Here is a 19,803-nt window from a genome sequence, read left to right on the forward strand (position 1 = left end):
GTGAAGAGCTGTTCCGTATGTGTGCAGTCAGCTTTACAGTAGGTGCATAGAGGGTGGTGATGTTAAAAGAAGAACTTAGATGATAAACAAAGCCATCTTATGGTATTGGTTAGCTAAGTGACTAAATGCTGACAGAAAAAGTAAAAGTCTGAAATCTATACATCCTACTGGGGTAGATAACGCCATACAGCCCTCCCCCTGTAGATAACGCCATACAGCCCTCCCCCTGTAGATAACGCCATACAGCCCTCCCCTATAGATAACGCCATACAGCAATCCCCCTGTAGATAACGCCATACAGCCCTCCCCCTGTAGATAACGGCATACAGCCCGCCCCCTGTAGATAACGCCATACAGCCCCAAACCCCCCTTGAGATAACGCCATGCAGCCCTAAACCCCCCCTGTAGGTAACGCCATACAGCCCTTCCCCTGTAGATAACATCATACAGCCCCACACCCTCCCTTGAGATAACGCCATACAGCCCTAAACCCCCCCTGTAGGTAACGCCATGCAGCCCCCAACAGCCCCCCCAAAAAAAAACGGCCTATAGTTTGTACTACAAAAGACATGCATCCCCTATCCACAGGATAGGGGTTACATGTGTGATTGCTGGCAGCGATAAGGAGAACGGGGGACCGAAAGTCCCCCGAAGTTCTTCCATGACAAACCTCGGACTTCCGGGGTCTGCGCAGTTCAATAAAAATGAAAGGAGCACTGGTCATGCATGCGCACAAGTGCGACCGGTGCACAATTCATTTCTATGGAGCTGCCGACAGACTCCGGAAGTCTGAGGTTTGTCATGGAGAACTTCGAGGGACTTTCGGTCCCCTGTTCTCCTTATCGCTGGGCGTCCCAGCGATCCCACATGTATCCCCTATCTTGTGGATAGGGGATGCATGTCTTTTGTATGAACAACGCCTTCAGTGGCGTCTCGCTGTAGCAGCCATACCGGCTACTAGCAGAGCCTCCGGCCATGAGAGGGGGGGCCCGTGCTGTGGGCCCCGTAGCAGCCGCTACGGCTACTACAGCGGTAGTTACGCCACTGGCTGTAAGTACCATAGAAACTTTACCGAAGTATCGGGATTGTCAACAGACATCCCGTCCTGGCTGGAAGGAATGTCTGTTCACTGTCTAAACACTTCAGTAACGTTAATATGTCAGTATAAGACCGCACATAGTGAATAACGCAGTGTCACTATGAACTGAGTAAATGAATGGAGAGAAGTGCATGACCCTGATTGGTCACTGATTGGTCAGCGTCATACACTTCTCTCCACAACGCCCACTTGGTCTAAAGTAAAAACACGCCCAATTGGGAATTAAGTAATTGGCATAAAGCTAAAATCGCTCCTAACGTGGTAAAAATAAATTGTTTTTCTAAATAAAAACCACTGCGGTCACCTACATTATAGCGCCCATCTCCTTATGTAGGAGATAGGGGACTTATAATGTGGTGACAGAGTCTCTTTAAATAGTAAAACAACGGGTAAAACAGACACTGAAAGGGATGGGGATATTGATTACAGTGAAACTAAACCTTAGCAACCAGTGCCAGGTAGCTGCTGCTAAGGCAAATAAAATTGTGGCATGAATCAAAAGAAGCACAGATGCACATGACAAGAATATAGTTCTGTCTCTATACAAATTATTGTTCAGAAAACACATGGAATATTGTGCACAGTTTTGAGCGTCTTTATATAAAAAGACACAGCTGAACTGCAGCAGGTGCAGAGCAGGGTGATCACAGTATCAAAAATGGTTATGTAAATTGAGTAGATTTTGTTTGGAAAAAAAACATCTGAGGAGCAATCAAATTACTTTCTACAAATATATAAATAGACAGTATAGAAATGTGTCTAATGAACTTTTATACCTAGATATGTAACCATGAAGGGGGGAATCTACCAAATCTAGAAAAAAGAAGGTTTATAGATCATCATAGATGCAAAATTATGGCTTTTTCTGTCATAAGGTATTGTGGTTGTTGATCCTTTCAAAGAGTTCAAAATTATTTTTTTTCTTAAAAGATATAATATCACAAGTTATGGGTACTAGATTTCTGGAATTTATTCTGAAAAAACTTGGTTTTCCCAAATATAAGCCAATCACCAACTATTTCATAGGGTTGTTTTGCCTTCCTCTTGATCAACACTTTAGGATAATTGGTTTAACTTAATTAACTTGGATCTTCTTTCAACTGTACTATAGTAGATGATCCACGGAACCAAAAACGCAGAAACATATCATGACACACATATCATAGACAGTTCGGACCTTTAGTGTATGTTCACAAAGGGCGGATACGCTGCGTAAAAGTACACAGCATATCAGCTCTGGAGCCTGCAGGGAATTCTGGCCGAAAAACTGCACCAAATTGTGGTGCAGTTTTTTGAGCCGGAATGTCCGCTGTGGAAAACTGCACGTACAAAAAAACAAAACTCTATACTTACCATTATTTATGGTGATGTGTCTCTCTGACGTTCTGCAGCCCGGCCTCCTGGGATGACGTTTTATCCCATGTGACCGCTGCCACAGTCACATGGGATAAAACATCACCCCATAGTCCGGGCTGGATGCAGGAGAATAGAGATCTGGGTAAGTACAGACTTTTCTGAGTTGCGATTTTTCCAACGGAATCGCCGTTTTTCCCCCGCAAAAATCGAAACATCTGAATTTTGGAGTGGGATTTATTTCCCCATTGAATTCAATGGGGAAAATCTGCAACAGGAAACCAGAGATTCCACAGCATATATTGACATGCTGTGGATTTTAAAAAATGCACCGCAGGTCAATATGATAGTTTTATCTGCGTTTTTTTATGCAGCGTGTTGATGAGATTTGTTCGAATCTCATCCACTTTGCTGCTACTGTAATAAGCTGCAAATTTTCTGCAATGAAATCCGTTCCGGAAAATCTGCAGTATTTACGTTACGTGTGAACCGGTCTCTACCACCATGTTTTATTCACATTGTATTTCGCCATTTACCTATTTTGGAAAAGTTTGTAAATGTGAAAGTCCCCATGAATACACGACTTCTACATCTGATGGGTCTTTACAGAAATGTTCTTACTGATTTCAGAAACATTTATAAAGGTAAACTAGGGTTCACATAACTTGTTCAGATTTATACAAGACTATTAAAGATGAAATAGAAGAACTGTGCCAAATGTATCCAGATTTTCTCTGTATAATAAAAAGTGTGAATGATCTGGCTTGGTGAGCAACCAGAAATCAGACAAAAGGGGAAAAACACTTCATAAAAACGACATGTTGTAGGATCATGAAAACAATGTGGTGCTTGATCCAAGATTGACAAAAAGAGATGATTTGGACTGGAAGTGATACAGAACATAGCTGTGGTTGTTCGGGAGCTCTTCTAACTGAAATAAGTATTATTCCTGTAACATTGATCCTAACGAGTTATACAGACAATCCCACAGATCAGCTATAGAAGTGTGTAGCTACCTCCCAAAATCTGTTCACTGCTGGATAATATGGCTAGGTTCTTGAAATCATCAAATCAAGATTAAGCTGCCGAACCAGTCAGTGCCAGAACTGAGCGCAACTGACGTCTTTAGCGTTTCTATATTTTAAAGCACCTCTCCACTAGCCAGCTTCCTTTCCAACCATTGGATGGGTGTCAACATAGTCTCATAACATGTAGCCATTGGTGTTATACAAGGCATGCCAGTAGAAAAGAAAAGAATGGGTCCAGGAAATAATTAAATACAATTTGATATATCTTTATAGAAGAAGGGTGATCATAATGATATACTTATATCCCTTGGTACTATATAGTTAAAGGCTATGTAAACCTTTGAAGAATCTTTTTTTTTTGCTAAAAACATTGTATTATAGTGTTTAATGAAACATTGTAATGGTTTTTTATTTTAAAAAAAAAAGTAATTACTTTTTGATCGATAACAGCTGGATCCTGTGTGTCAGTGACACAAAAACACTTTGTCACCAAAACCATCAGTCCCACTGACCTGACAGATTCAGGTTTCAGCGCAAGATACAGCTTCTATGTTTCCAGGCTACATAGAAGCTGTATCTCATAACGTAAAAATTTATGTTTAATAAAAACCAATTACATGGATGAATTAAACACTATAATACATTGCGGTTTAGTTTTTTAATAAAAGTCTTCAAAACTTTACATAGCCTTTAAAGGTGTTTTCCCACATCAGACATTTATGGCATATACACAGCAGAACAGCCATGGCGCCTTCATTGTTTATCTAGCAAGGGCCCAGACACACGATGAAAGAGTAGGGGGAGGGCCAACATGACCAGGGTTACAGGGGAGGTAGGGGTTAATGGGTTCTGGAAGAATGGGAGTTTAAGGAGGTGGAGGCATAAAGGGGGCGTAGGTTAAGGAAGGCATATAGGGTGAGGAGCAGCAGCTTTGCGCCATTCAGGAGGACAGTTAGTCATTGTAACTACTGACCTCTACAAAAGACATGCAGGCCTTGATGGAACAGATGCGGGCAATGGTGGCGGAGCGGGGTATGGCTTGGCTGGAAGAGGAGTTAGGCCGGACGGGTCCTGTGGAATCCGGGCAGGATCTGTTTGCGGCTGCAGGGCCTGCGGAGTTGCCTGGGATGTCTCTCCCGGCGACGCTCTCACCGGAAGTGATGGTGTCTCTTCCCCATCGGTCTTGGCGTTCGCGGCCTCCAGAGCATCTCAGTCCGGAAGCGCTGCCTAGGGTTCGGCGCAGGCTTAGGAGCCCCACGAGGGACCCTCCAGCCCAGGCTTCCGCTTCCACTGTCCGGGGTCGGGGGTCTTGGTCTGAGAGGAATACTGGTTGCCGGCCGAGCCCTGCGGAGGGAGGAGGAATGGATCCCAGGCATAAGAGACTACCTTCTGTCTCCCGGTCCACACCACGTGGAGTTGCAGCGGGCCGATCTGGCGATTCTCCAGTCGGACGGCCTGCCAGGCGCATGACTGATGTCCCTGGTCCTCCGCGCAGGCCACAATCGGCGGTGTTGCAGAGGAGGGAGGATGATGACGTGGGCGAAGCAGAGAGGATGTCGGGTAGGCCCCAGTCAGCGAGGACTGTATCCGAGGTCCAAGACGGTGGTAACGGCTGTAGAGCCTGCGGCAGTGGTCCAGGTCCCAGAGGTCCGGAGGTCGCAGAGGATGGTGCCGTGCCTGTTGTGGATGGTCTTTGTGGCGATTCCATTGCTCCAGCTGGTGGGAACTCAGCGTCTATGCAGCTCGGTGAGTCAGGATCACCTTTTCATACTTTTCCTGCTATATTTAGGTCCCCGGGGGATGGGGGTGGCTCTCAGGGGGGTCAGTTAGAGATTCGGGTAGTAGCGGGGTGGTGTCCGCATCTAGCGATGGGGGAGATGTTCGGGAATTGTTGGGTTGTGTGAAAGCTTTACTGGCGCGTTGTGAGGGTGGTTGGTCGCATACTCCTTCCCCGGTCTCGGCTTGGGTTCCCGTGTCGGGTGAATCGTTGGCGGAGGTTGTGCGCCCCACGGGGGCAGTGCCCCTGGTGGGAGTGGGGGGGTTACGGTATCGATACAGACTGATAAAGATAAGGAGGTGGATAGGGTGCGGTTGGATGATAAGGCAAAAGGTGAGGTGTTTTGAGGGACCGTTGGGCGCTCATTTAAAAACGGAAGCTAGGGAGAAGATTTGAAAGGATGAATATGTGGAAATATTCTCCCTGCTTCCCTTAGAAAAATTTAATTTAGATAAAGGTAAGCGGTGGGAGAGTAAAAAAAGAGGAAGAGGAGAAGCGAAGATATCGGTTAATCCCGCAAACCTTCTTGAACTGGTTACAGGCTCTTGCCATTCTGGCAAGCGTTATAGGAGAAAAGGCGCCTGAAAATTGTTCCGCCCTTATCAGTTACATGAACACTATCGGGCATATGGGGGGCAGACATGGTTGCGATACGATGAACAGTTTAGACAGAGAAAGGCGATTCGTCCCAGTATTAGATGGGATAACGACAATGGGCTTTGGTTACGAGTAATGGCCCCAGCTAAGTTTGGGCAGTCCTTTCCAGGGGGGGGGGGCGGAGTTGCCAGCCCCTCTGGACAATCCGGTCAAACCAGGGGTACGCCAAGCGATAGGTTGGGAATTGTGCTGGCAGTTCAATGATGGCCAGTGCAAGTTTGGGGCGGCCTGTAAGTTTAAACATTCCTGTTCATCCTGTAGCGGGACTTCTCACGGGTCCGCAAAATGTTTTAAGAAAGGAAAGGGTAGAGGTGGGGGTGGTGGTAGCCATGGGTCGGATGCCAGTGAAGTGGCTAGAGATGGAACCCTACCTAAATAGGTTTATGGACAAAGAGAGCGGAAGAATGTTGTTACGCGGTTTTCAGTTTGGTTCGAAATCCCTTCCCCCCCCCTCATGTGGTCCCATTTTCGGTGCGGAGTTTGCGCTCAGCGATGCAATATCCTGAGGTGGTGACGGAAAAGTTGTGTAAGGATGTACGGTTATGGCGAATGTCGGGCCCCTTCTTGCTATCCCAATCCCTGATCTTGTGGTCTCCCCTCTGGGGGTGGTGCCAAAGAAGGAGCCAAATAAATTTCGGCTCATTCATCATCTGTCTTACCCGCGGGGTTTGTCTATTAATGATGGCATCGCCCCAGAGCTGTGCTCGGTAGTTTATACGTCGTTTGATGCGGCGGTGGAGTGGGTACGGCAATACGGGACGGGCGCACTTATGGCAAAGACTGATATTGAATCGGCATTCCGCCTTCTTCCAGTGCACCCCGATAGTCAGAGGCTGTTACGATGTTACTGGAATGGGGCTTATTATGTGGATCGTTGTCTCCGCATGAGTTGCTCGGTTTCTTGTGCCTATTTTGAGGCTTTCAGTACTTTCCTCTAATGGGTGGTTTGTGATGTGGCGGGGATCACATCGGTCATTCATTACTTGGACGACTTTCTTTGCATAGGCCCCTCGTGTTCATTGGTGTGTGCTAATTTGTTCGGCGTGGTGCAATGGGTAGCACATCGTTTTGGGGTTCTTTGTCCCCGGAAAAAACTGAGGGTCTTTCTAGGAATTACGTTGGATTCTGTGGCTATGGAATGCCGGCTCCCTAATGATAAATTGGACGCGCTGCTGAGGGAGGTGAATAGGACGGGACGACTTAAGAAACTACCACTACGGGAGTTGCAATCGTTGCTGGGTAAACTTAATTTCGCATGTCGGATAATGCCCATGGGTAGAATTTTTTGTAGAAGATTAGCGGCAGCGATGGCGGGCGTTCGTGCTCTGCATCATTTTGTTAGGTTAACTAGGGAACAACTTCGAAGATTTGGCAGTATGGAGGGAGTTCTTGCAGTTGTATAATGGGAGGATGTTATTTATCTCCCCGGTAGTGGATAATGTTTAATGGGAGTTGTTTACGGATGCATCGGGGAGCGTGGGTTTCGGTGTATATTGTAAGGGGCAATGGTGTGTGGGGCAGTGGCCTGCAGAATGGGTCACATTGGGGTTGGTGCGCAATCTGGTCCTGCTGGAGCTTTTTCCCATATTGGTGGCGGTGGAGGTTTGGGTTGAGCGGTTCCGGGATTGCAAAGTGCGATTCCATTGCGATAACATGAGGGTGGTGTTAGCCATCAATAACGTGTCGGCATCCCCCCCCCCCAGTGGTTAGGTTGTTGCGCCGTCTAGTGTTACGGTGCTTGTCACTCAATGCTTGGATCGTGGCGGTACATATTCCTGGTGTGCAACATGACATTGCAGATTCTCTCTCTCATCTTAAGTGGGAGCGGTTTCGGCTATTGGCTCTGGAAACGGATGTGGAAGGGATCGCCTTCCCGGAGCAGCTATAGGACTTGGTTTACGAGCAGCGGGAGGTTTGATACGGTCCTCTCTAGCGCCCGGTACTTTGTTAGCGTACGATGCGGCGTGGAGGAACTGGGAGGCATGGTTGGTGGGTGTGCCGGAAGAACGCTCGAGTGATGATCAGGTGGTGGCTAGAATTGGGGTTTTTAGGTCAGGTGGCAGTGGCGTGCTGGTCGGTGTCCAAAGTGTCTCGTTTTGTGGCAGCCCTGGCTTTCGGTTTTAAGCTGAGAGGTTTTAGCAATATTACAAAGGAGTACTTGGTGGTCCAGGCTCTGAAGGGGTTTCGGAAAGGAGGGAGTCGGCCAGACGGCTGTCGACCTGTATCTTTTGCACTATTGGAACCTTTAGGGCAAGTGTTGGTTGGAGTTTGTTTTTCGGGCTTTGAAGTGAAGCTTTTTCGGTTGGATTTTTCTTGGGCTTTCTTTGGGGCGTTGCGGGTAGGGGAATTGGTGGCTCCCAGTAAGATGAAGGAGGGGGGTTTGCTGGCAGAAGATGTGTTGTGGTCGGATGAGAGGGTGGAGTTTTGGGTTAGACGTTCTAAGACGGATCAGCGTGGCAAGGGGAAGAGGGTGGTGGTAGGGGCGGTCAAGGGTGTGAGTAGGTGCCTGGTGGGTGGCTTTGCCGGTTATGCTGCAGTAAAAATTGTAGTTATGGTCTGCTGTTGTTTCATGATGGTGGTTCTTTCCTGTCACGTTGTCAGTTTGCATGTGTATTCCGTAAATGTCTTGAGGTGTTAGGTTTGGATGTGTCTGTTTATTTTCCTCATTCATTTCGTATCGGGGCAGCTACAGAGGTGGCTTCATGGGGTTTGGGTCCTGAGGTGGTGAAGCAGATAGGTCGTTGGGAATCTATGCGGTACAAGTCTTATGTGCATCCTCAATTTGTGTGATGGTAGCTGGTTTGTATATTTTCCTTTCCCTACTTTCCCTCCCTCTTGCTTAATCCCCCCACCCCCTCTCTTTGATTATGACTAGACTTCCCTCATGATTTCTTCTTCTGTCATTTTAGGTGGCTTACCCTCCTGTGGATATTGGGGCACTCTTATGTGCACTGGGGGGCTTTGAGGGCAGCTGTTCGCCCGGACGGCCGGCAGTTAGGGTTCCAAAGATCTTCGCTGGTCATACGATGGCTAGGCACGCGAGGTATGGTGTGGAGTCGAGTTTTGCCCGAGTTTCATAGGTATGCCCAGTTAGATCGGGCACCTGACGTGCTGGTCTTCCACGTGGGGGGTAATGATTTGGGGACACGTCCTTTTCGATAATTAATTAGGGACATAAAATACAATCTGCTCCGTTTATGGTCCTGTTTTCCCAAGGTAAAGGTGGTCTGGTCGGAAATTGTACCTCGCAGCGTCTGAAGACACGCTTGTTCGGTGATGAGCATTAACAAGGCGCGGGTCAAAGTCAATTGGGCAGTGTCTAGTTTCGTGGTTAGGAGTGGGGTTTTTTCGTGAGGCACTATGACTTTGAGGATGGCCAAGGCCAATTTTGGTTAGGTGATGAAGTCCATCTGAATGTGGTTGGCATTGACCTCTGGGCTTTGCGTCTTCAGGAAGGAATTGAACGAGCACTGTTGGATGGTGGGGGCTCTCATACTTGAAGGTGTTTAAGTATGTTCGTTTGGCGGATTAGGGGTCCTTGGAGTTGGTGGTAAATTGAAGTGGGGGATTCATCATAGGGATGGTCCCTAACAATTACACAATTGCTCATGGGTATGGGCTTATTTTGGGCACCTGCTGGGTGGTTTTTCATCCTTGGCAAGCCAACTGCGGAGTAGAAAGGTGCCTCTGAGCCTGTAGGGAGACGGCTGGGGGTAAGTAGTTATACAGGTGGGCAGTTCGGCGCCAAATTTGTAGCACCAAGGACTTCCCTTTCCTCGTTATGTTTTATTTATAAAGCAGTGTTTATGTTTATGTAAATATGTTAATAATAAAATGGCTGCTGTGGCCGAATTTATCCAACCTACTGTCTGGTGTTTTTCCTGGGGATGGTTAAGTGGGGGGGGGGGCAAGGTGGGTGCCACAGGGTTAGATAAGGCGGGAGAATAAAGGGGATGGGGTGTTGAGAAAATGTAGAATAGGGCTAATATAGGACAAGCTCTGTAATCCCATGGTTAAGTCACAGCACCATACATACAGGTGTGGCTGTGCCTGGTACTGCCTTGTACTACCACTATTACCCCATAAAGTATGTCTCATATTATTATAGATACATTGCCCCTGATGCTATTAATTATGCACTAATGTCTCAGGTTATTATAGATATATACTACTATATATGAACTACCACTGATGCCAATTGATATGCACAATGGCTCATGCGATTATATTTACATATACATATATTTGAAATAAATAAATAAATAAATATATATATATATATATATATATATATATACACACACACACATACATTCTACCACTGATATTATATTTTTTTACTATGGTTCATTATATTAAACATATTCACTGTATAGACAGCTCCTGGATCTGTCCCTGTAATAAACTAAAGATGGGTATTCCATAAATGATGATGAACAGATGTAAAATGAATGCACCGTCCAAAAAACTAAGACAAGCTTTAATTTTTTTTCTGAATTTAAGAAACAAAACAATATACCTAGAGGCAAAATGCATTGATTACCTTTAGGGATTCAGTTTGCAAGCCAAGTCCCTTGGTACAGAGTTCCATTACAGAGTAGGAACAAAATGTGTCTCTCACTTTGTACTGACTCACAGCAAGAAGCCACAAGGCAGGATTGATCTCCAGCTCCGAGGGAGGAATCAAAATAGACTGGTGTCCTGAATATACGCTGTAAAGACATGAGACATATTAGCATGCACTGAGAGTCAGGCTGCAGTATTTTATGACATGAACACTGCTGACTATGCAAACTTCTATGGCCTGTACATAGCTATTAAACCTTACTTACTATTTTATGCCACTAATCTATGGACATTTTTGATTTGCTAAGACACAGGACTGTAATAAGCAATGAAGAAACATTTTTAACGCTGAATATATGAATTTGAAAAGAAGGGTGTGCATTTACAATGTATGGCACATCGGCTTCATAAAACGCTGTACAAAACGCTTTCTATTTATGCCGTTGCACTATTATTGATGTTGATTTATTTTCGGTTTTGGACTTAAAATACAGTAGACGATGTAATTTATGTAAATAATAGCATGCTGCAAATTATACCAGACGCAGGGTGGAATTTATTAACAGCTTGATGCTACTTTTGTGGCTTCGAATAGTTGCAAATTATATTGCACACCATTTTTGCGCCATAATTTCAGATTTTTTGCTGTTTTATGCTACTTTCGTCATTTTTCAGTAGTGGTGAGAAAGGTAGGTGTGGTTTAGCAGAGAGGGCGTGGCCTCCCACGGACCAATGGATTTACTATTGTTTACATCGTTTACACCTGAAATTGGCATAAATTATAGCGCATATCTACGCCTGTTTATTTTCTGGCTCACAGGCAGGCAAAAATGCGCCAAAATTTTTGGTGTGTGCCTAAATACATTTTGTGGACAGTTATGTTTAAAACTGTAACGCCAGTCTTAATAAATTCCCCCCATTAAGTGTCTCATTTTGTGGCTTTAGATTATTGTTATCAAGGTATCCAGTTTATTTGAAGTAGAGAGACACATCAAGTTAAAGGGGTTGTCCGTGATTAAAAAATGGTCTCCTTTTTTCCAGAATCAGCTCAACTCTTGTCCATGGGATGTGTCTGTTATTGCAGCTCAGACTCTTTCACTTTTCATTAGGGATGCGCTGCATTACCAGATTCAGCCTCTAGACTAGAGTGGTGCTGTTGTTGAAACAAAGGTAGACCATTTTTGGACCCATCCCAAATAAGACTCCACTACAGATGTACCTAAGAGTCAGGTTTGCACAACCCCCTTTTGTAAAAACAGTGCCCTTATGAAAAAGGGGAGTGACCGCTGGGTCCTCATTTTCCCGGCAGAGACACAGCATCTACCAGATGTACTGGGTGCACTCGCCTGTTGTCCAAACTAAATCAGCCTTTTCACTAGGTACTTCTGTACAGTAAACTCAAAATGCTCTAAATCCTCAGGCACAAGGAAGAGCCATTTTCACATGTGGTGTGTATGGCACCAAACAGAGTATCTACAGTCCCATACTATGGAGCTGTAGGCATTCTGTGTGCCACCATATGGTGCCTCCATACGATACCATATTATGCAGATATTGCTGTCAGATTCTGTATAAATCGGAGATTAAAAAAACAAAAAAAAACAAAAAAAGACAACACCTTTTTATGGCTCCGTAAGAAAACAGAGGATTACAGATGTACAGTATGAGCCCATAGACTTCTATAGGTGCCCTATTATGACTGTGCTTGTATGGAACCGTAATATGGCCGGGTACATGAAGCCTATTAGGCATAACAAAACAGGTTGCCTTAATCAAACAACGCCAGGTTGTAGTAGATATAGTTTATATAATGTAATGTTTTGCTTACAAGAAAACAAATATGTTTGCACACATTCAGTTGTAGCAAACTATTCAACTATGGTCATTTAAAGATTAACACAAAAGTTTTAGGGGTTTCAAAACCACTTAAGATACAGCAAAATTCAACAGAATATGTCGTAAATGTATTATAGATGTGAGTCCTACTTCCGGGAACCTCACTTATCTGGAGAATTGTCCTCCGACCCCCATCTGGCCTGGTGAGGCGGCCACCAAGTGTACTTGGCGGTTTCCAAATGAATAAAGAAAGCGTCCCACTGCATCCAGGCAGAGACTAAATAGAGAGGTGCAGTGCACAGCCACTTCTATGGGAATTCTGGGAACAGTCGAGGACACTTGGCGGCCCACTTCTCTCCAGAGAACTGCAGATCCCAAAGGTATGGCCCGCTCCTATCAGACATCTATGGCATATCCTGTGGATATACCATGAATATTTTAGATGGCTATACTCCTTTAACTCTTTTTATAGCTGGTATAAAAATTTTCAAAAACAATGCTTCTCATATTGCCGACTCAGCGAACATTTTAACTACGATAATTTAATCATGAACACAAAAGTTTTAGAGGTTTTAAAACTACTTTTTCAGAAGCAGCAATATTTCAACTTGCCAGTATCCCAGTAATTCAGTCTATTCAACACAATATATGCAAGTATGTGGTAAAAATAATAAAGCTGAGAATTTAACCCCTTAAGGACACGGCCAATTTTGGCCTTGAGGACAGAGCAATTTTTTTTAGATTTCCCTCTTTGCATCCCGACGCTCATAACTCTTATTTTTTGTACAACGTAGTTGTATGAGACTTTGTTTTTTGCGGGACGAGTTGTACTTTATGTAGGTACCATTTTTTGGTACAAATACATTATCGTTTAATTTCTATAAATTTTTATTTTGGCGAAAATGCAGAAAAAAAGCAGTTCCGCTGCAGTTTTAATATTTATTTTTTTACACCATACACCGATCATCATAAATAATGTTTTTTTTTTTTTTTTAATCAGTTCAATTTTATTCAACAAAACTCCACATTATTACAGGTCATTGTACGTTCTCATACAGTGTACAAGCAATTTTCAACAGACCCAATTCTTTACATTTAACCAAACATTCCCTTCCCCCCAACTCCCCCCTGTATCCCCCCCAGCCGATCTCCTCAGTACCACTTTTCCCATCCTCTCCCCTCAGTGACCCTATACCTGCACTTGTTGCCTTAGTGTCATTAGCTCCACAGAAGCATACCCAGATTGATCAATCCACCTAGCCCATTGTTTGTCGAACTTGACCCTGGACCCCCTCTTGGAGTATATCCTATACTCCATCAGAACCTGTGAGTTAAGTGCCCCTATGATTTCTTGTTTTGATGGTGGCTCCGCATCCAGCCAGTGATAAATAATGTTATACATTTGTTGTACAGGTTGTTACGGTCGTGGCGATACCAAATATGTCTATATTATTTCATGTTTTGGGACTTATATTTTAAAAAGTTTATTATAAAAAATGTGTGTTTCTGTGTATTGTTTTTACTTTTTAGTTATTTATTTATCATTAAATTTTTTTTTACATTCATTTAACTTTTTTTTTTTTAATCCCATAAAGGGATTTATCATTTTGATTTTGTAACTGTAATGTACTGGCATAGATATATATGCCAGTACATTAGCCTGTTACTGATCGTACACAGGCAGTTGTTAGGGCGCACCTCAGTATGCCCTAACAACAGGAAATATGTTCAGACAGCCCTGGGGTCCTTCAATGGACCCTGGGCTGTCTGGCCATATGAGTTGTGGGCTTTGATCGCGTCACAGTTATCTTCTGTGACTCGATCAATGTGCAGTCCCCCCTCCTTGAACGCCGCGATCAGCTTTCATCGCGGCGTTCAAAGGGTTAACGGCTGAGAGAAGATGTTTCTCTCCTCTCCGCTGTCAGAGCGGTGCCGTGGCTGTGTATTACAGCCGTTGCCCCGCTCTCGATCACCCGCAGAGACGGCTGTCACACAGGACGAGTATGCTCGTCCTAATGCACGAAGTACCCGCCGCTCAGGACGAGCATACTCGTCCTGTGTCGGCAACCAGTTAAAGTAAACATAACTTGATATAGGTCCATTATTTAAAGGGGTATTCCAGCCATGAACATTTATCAACTATCTACAGGCTATGGATCATTAAGGATCTGGCCATTGGGACACTCGCCGATGGCTATAACTCAGACGTGCTGGTGGGGAGGGATGGTTGACTGGGATCCCCTATTTTACCGATCGATGTGATCCCAAAGTTAGGATAGGTGATATCTGTTTACTATTGTTTTGACTAGTAAATTAGGGTCTATATCAATAGCACCATATGTTTCAGGAAATTCTACATTTCATTTAAAGCGCATAAAAGGATATTATAAAGAAAAGTGAGATCATACAAAAGAGAGAACAACAATGAATGACAGTCGGTACACTCAGAACATACCTACAGAGGCACCAAAGGACAAAGCCCAGTCCACAATAAGGATCCAGACAAATAGCCACCTCTCTGGAAGGATAGAGCTCACACTGAAGTTTAATGGATCGACAGAAGGCACTAGTGGCTGCATGGGACATCTGAAAGAGAGAATTAGATTCGATGTGCAGGCCAAGACAAGAAAAACTGCAATAAAATCTACAAGTTAATCTCCTGAAATTGAATTGGAACTCCTAAAACCAGGACACTTACTTACCTGCAAAACCAGACCAAACCCTCCACCCGGCCCCTGGAATGTAGAATCCCCAGCAAGAAAAACATTAAGAGGAGATATTTTTCATAAATGGCTGAATAACAACACTACAGACAGGTGACCGGTAGGAATACGAGAGGGCAAATGAGAGTAATTTGCATGATTGCACGATCAGACTACACACACAGGGTTTGTTTGCAGTCTGCAACCATGGAGACACATAGGTTTGCATAAAAGCTGTAGACACAAAATTGTAGAATATTTTTACATAGGACTATTTGCAAAGTAGATCCATTTTTTATTTTAGATGCATTGGTTGCAAAAGTGTACATACCCTTAAAGGGGTTATCCAGTACTTATCAAAATCGGCAACAGGGCAGGGGATGGCATAACATAATAAACAAGCAGATACTTACCTTTTGAGGCGACCCCAGATCCAGCGCTGAGACTCCATTCTCTGCTGCTCCAGTCTCGGAATCTTCTGCAGTGGTCACATGCCGCTGCAGCCAATTACTGGCCTGCGTAGTCATGCTGCCATAAATGGCACATGACCGCTGAGGTCAGAAATTGGCTGCAGCAACACGTGACCGATAAATGGCAACTGACCGTTGCAAGAGCTCCCGCGACAGGAGCAGCGGAAAATGGCACCTCTGTGCTTGAGCAGGGGGGCACTTCAGGCAGTGAGTATCTGTTCGTTTATTATGTTATGCCATCTCCTGCCGTGCTACCGATCTTGAAAAGTCCTGGATAACCCGTTAAGGCCCATGTTATTATTCGTTTAGGACCCCCTTTACGCTTAGTTTATTACTATAGGACATGCGTCTGTATTCACAAACAAGAAACATGTAAGAAAACACATTGGCACCACAAGAGTTACAACTGCTGCAATTTACAAAATAGAGATAGCGATAAATCTAGACTAAGGCTGTATTTAAATGTTAAATATGTTTCTAATGAACTGAAAATTATGACTTGGCTGCAGTGTATGAGCCATTAAATCTTTATGATACACAGGGACATTTTTACTGCACTGGTCGCTTGACTTGGAAATTACAGCTTGTTAGGGCAATCTATAATGCTTTTGGATCTATTCTCAATATAATTTTTTTTAGTGACTCAATACGGCCCATTTGACCAAATCACAAACACTTCGATGTAATCAATTTACAGAAATAATGTTCCCAAAATCTGTAGTTTTTGACAAGCATTTTGGGGTTATAGGGAACTGTTATATATATGAAGACAGACATTTTGTGGTCCGAGCCAATACTTAGAATATTGGCTAAGATTTAGGATCTAGCGACAACACAAAAGTGATCATGGGGCATTGGCAGGCACTGGGTCTGTTAAAGCAGGAGGCGTTGGGATCGTGGGCACCCGCTCACACTGACAACACTGAAGGGAAAAGGGTTTGCAACAGTAAAAAGGCCACTGGGGCTTACAAGCGCCAAGTATAAATATTGACTAGGAGGCAGCTGGGCTCCCTCCAAAAGCATTGGAGTAGCTTTTCAGTGGGCAGCACAGTTGGAATACTCTCAGGTGGTAATAAGTTATATATAAAAAACGGTCCACCATACAGAGGTCAGGATTTGTCTCAGCAACAGGAGTGAAGTACTTGCCCAACCAAAGCCCTTTTTAGTTGCTGCCACTTTTTAGTAGGGGGTTGTCACCCAATAATAAGCTGTTTTTTACATACAACTGATAAGTGCTAGAGCAAGATAGCAGAGATTGTTCTACTTACAATGTATTTATTTCTGATGGCTAAAATCTGTTGTTTCATGAAGATAACCCCTTTCCATATGCCCCATTAGGGCAATCGGGTGCCATAGAGAGGGGTAACATGCTCAGGACCTTCCTCTTTTAGCCATATCAGATGGGCGGTAACAAAGAGGGACTCTGGCAGACCTAGCCCGGTCACGTACTACATAGTTGTTCATTTATTTAAATGGCTGGCATGTATTACTACACTTCACCTGCAGCAGCCACAACTTCCCCTGGCGACGTTTTCTGGGCCATCTGCGGCAGCATAGTCATTTCTATGCCAACAATTAAAGTTTTTTACGGTCATCATTTAAGTACATTTGGTGTGATTGATATGTGATGGTGCAGCCGATAATCCGGAACAATTGTGAGGTGATCAAGAATATAAAGATAAAAAATCCTGTGGAAATTAATGTGGTCACACGATGGGATAATATGTGGACATACCTTCACCCCAGCAAGCATTCCAGTTGTAGATACACTAAAATCAAGGTAAGCCAATGTCTCTGGGTCTGAGGGTTTGTAGATTTGGGATGGTCGTTTCTTTGGCAAATCATCTTAAAAATAATAGAGAGAGAAATCTTTAAGGTTAAGAAGAATTTCAGAGTCTCGAGAAATCGGCAGAAAACGTGAATTATACACCCATTCACTGAAGCTTTGAAATACCAGCAAAGTAGCCAAAAAAATGTATATATATTTTTCTCATGTTCTGTAATTCTACAATATAACCAGTGTCAAAATGTAGGGGCTACTGCTTGCAAAGATCTTTTATTCACTTTATATACTCAGATACACTCAATGTATGTATCTAGTCCTTATGTAGGATAATGAAGCTCTCTGAATGCAGCCATCCATGAGATCTGCTCTATGGGACCGACTGAGACCATAAACCCCATTAAGACTACATTCATACACACTAGACATGACAGTACTGTATGTAAAATATCACTTTCTGTTTTAAAATATCAATTTTACAGAAACTCCAATGGCCATAATTACAACGCGTGTGCTGTGCCAACACGAGGTAGCGGTAAAGGTTGAACAAACAAGCTCTGCTGCCAGTATTATTTTAATAATGAAGTGGACAGAAAGCACAATTCTCATCTATAATTACAGAAACATTTAAACTGATTTTGGAGCATTGGTCTTTTAATTAATTTGTCTCCAGCTGCTTCTGTAAATGATGACCTACAGCCCAGGGCCGGATATCAGTCTGAGGCGATTTTCCCAAATGCTGCAGTATAATTATATCTGTACATACAACAGACTCATGCACATAAATACTGGGAATCTATAGAGAAAAAAAGAGTAAGAAATGCTAATTATATAATGCTGTGCACATCTCTCCTGACACTATTAGACTAGTGCGCGTATTCACATAATTACAGATAAGGTAGATAAAAGTTTAACTTGGCTGGGTGGCACAAACAAAAAGTTGTGCACATGCCATAAACATTTTGTTAAATAATGAGGACTTCACTTGTAAGGATAAATTATGGGTATAGTAGTCAACAAGTGTGTTGGATGATTGACAAACTCCATTTATCCCACAACTTATATCAGTAAAATAATCACTTAGTAGCCAACATACCTCGGAACATAGCCCCTTCTCTCTGATGCTCAGTATATAATATAGATCCCATTATTTGGTTGTCTCCATGCCATAACTTGGATCACTATTATGTAGTAGACGGTCAATAACCTAGTGACCAGTATACAATATGGGTACAATAATGTGTTGAGAACTAATTGTCTGGAAGATGGTATATGTACAATTACAGATCAAACTTCACAGAGGATAATATGTAATAGAATCCAGAGAATGGAAACCATAAAATAATGTTGATTTGTTTATTTGTATAGTGAGATAGTTGTTGTTTTTTTTTAGCATATTAATAAGTATGATGTGTCATTGTGCTAACATCATCTTCTATGATATATAAGGCCTCTTGGACTCCCAGAGGTAGAGACCTGGTCACAACTGCTACTCTGCTCTGCAACTTTGCTTTTAGTATAGCTACACTACTTATGTTGATACAACTTCATGGAAAGTATTGGTAAGAACTTCTTCCCAAGAAGCCATTTCTACTAGCGGTCTAGTGCATTTTCAGAATCGCCAGCATACACTAAAGGCATTAAGAAGTTGTGTTTTCAGCAGGGCACCATGGTGGGCCAGTGTATGACAGAAATATATGGTCCGGTGGCCCACTGGATAGTCACCCCTACAATGCAAGCTTCCAAATACCAAAATTGTTTCCACTCTCTGGGTGATCATATGGCCCAAATATTCTCCTACACTGAACCTTAAAGGCCAGATAAGACACACTGAACACTATCTTACCATAATAGAGAAAAAAATATTAGATTCCTGTCTCGACCTGACTGAGATCTAAGAAGGAAACTGGGGGTAAGCCTGGGGATGTTTGATGTGCCCTTACGTACAGTATCTCAAGGAAGCGGCTCTCATAGATGACTTCCCGTTCGTATGTTTATTCCCCTGGATCCAGATACACAGAACCCAGCAATCAAATGGTCATGCATGAAAAGAAAACTTGTGGGTGGTTACCCTTACAGAATTTATTGCCCATTGGAAGGGAAAACAACCAGTACTATCCACCAGAAATTGTTTTTTATTTTGCTCTATGAGAGAAATCCACACTGCAGTTAAAATAATACAGAACATACAGAATTGCAAAATATATAACCTCAAAATAATTTAAATGTCCGCCTCAATCAGAAAATCCGTATGCCAATCATTGGCGTCTATTTGTACCAGACAAACACTCACAAATGTCATTGCTTTACCTCTTAGAACATATGTGTTATTTATGGGGATTGATCTTCCTGTTATTTGCTTAACAAAATTATGTAAATCCATGTGGTTACATCTATTAAATATTAACTAAAACACAATAAACTTACAACAAATAACAGCATTAGTACTACTATCAACGTTACCAGCAAGCAAGGGCACATTAACTATATGGGCCGCTCCTGTAATTGCAATGGGGCCAAGGGACTCCTGCC

General features: G+C 43.3%; 1 protein-coding gene across 7 annotated transcripts in view; it reads right to left on the reverse strand.

Moving 5' to 3' along the window:
• DIP2C (disco interacting protein 2 homolog C) overlaps positions 1-19,803 on the reverse strand; it is a 443,314-nt gene that overhangs the window by 38,688 nt on the left and 384,823 nt on the right. For all 7 annotated transcript variants that reach the window (XM_075827418.1, XM_075827421.1, XM_075827417.1 and 4 more), the window contains 3 exons: positions 17,224-17,333; positions 14,772-14,902; positions 10,458-10,626 (listed from right to left, as the gene is read on the reverse strand). In XM_075827418.1, the coding sequence (XP_075683533.1) occupies positions 10,458-10,626; positions 14,772-14,902; positions 17,224-17,333 (410 nt within the window). The remainder of the gene's footprint in view (positions 1-10,457; positions 10,627-14,771; positions 14,903-17,223; positions 17,334-19,803) is intronic.

This window comes from Rhinoderma darwinii, chromosome 5 (assembly GCF_050947455.1).
Source record: "Rhinoderma darwinii isolate aRhiDar2 chromosome 5, aRhiDar2.hap1, whole genome shotgun sequence".
NCBI classification, from domain to species: Eukaryota; Metazoa; Chordata; class Amphibia; order Anura; family Rhinodermatidae; genus Rhinoderma; species Rhinoderma darwinii.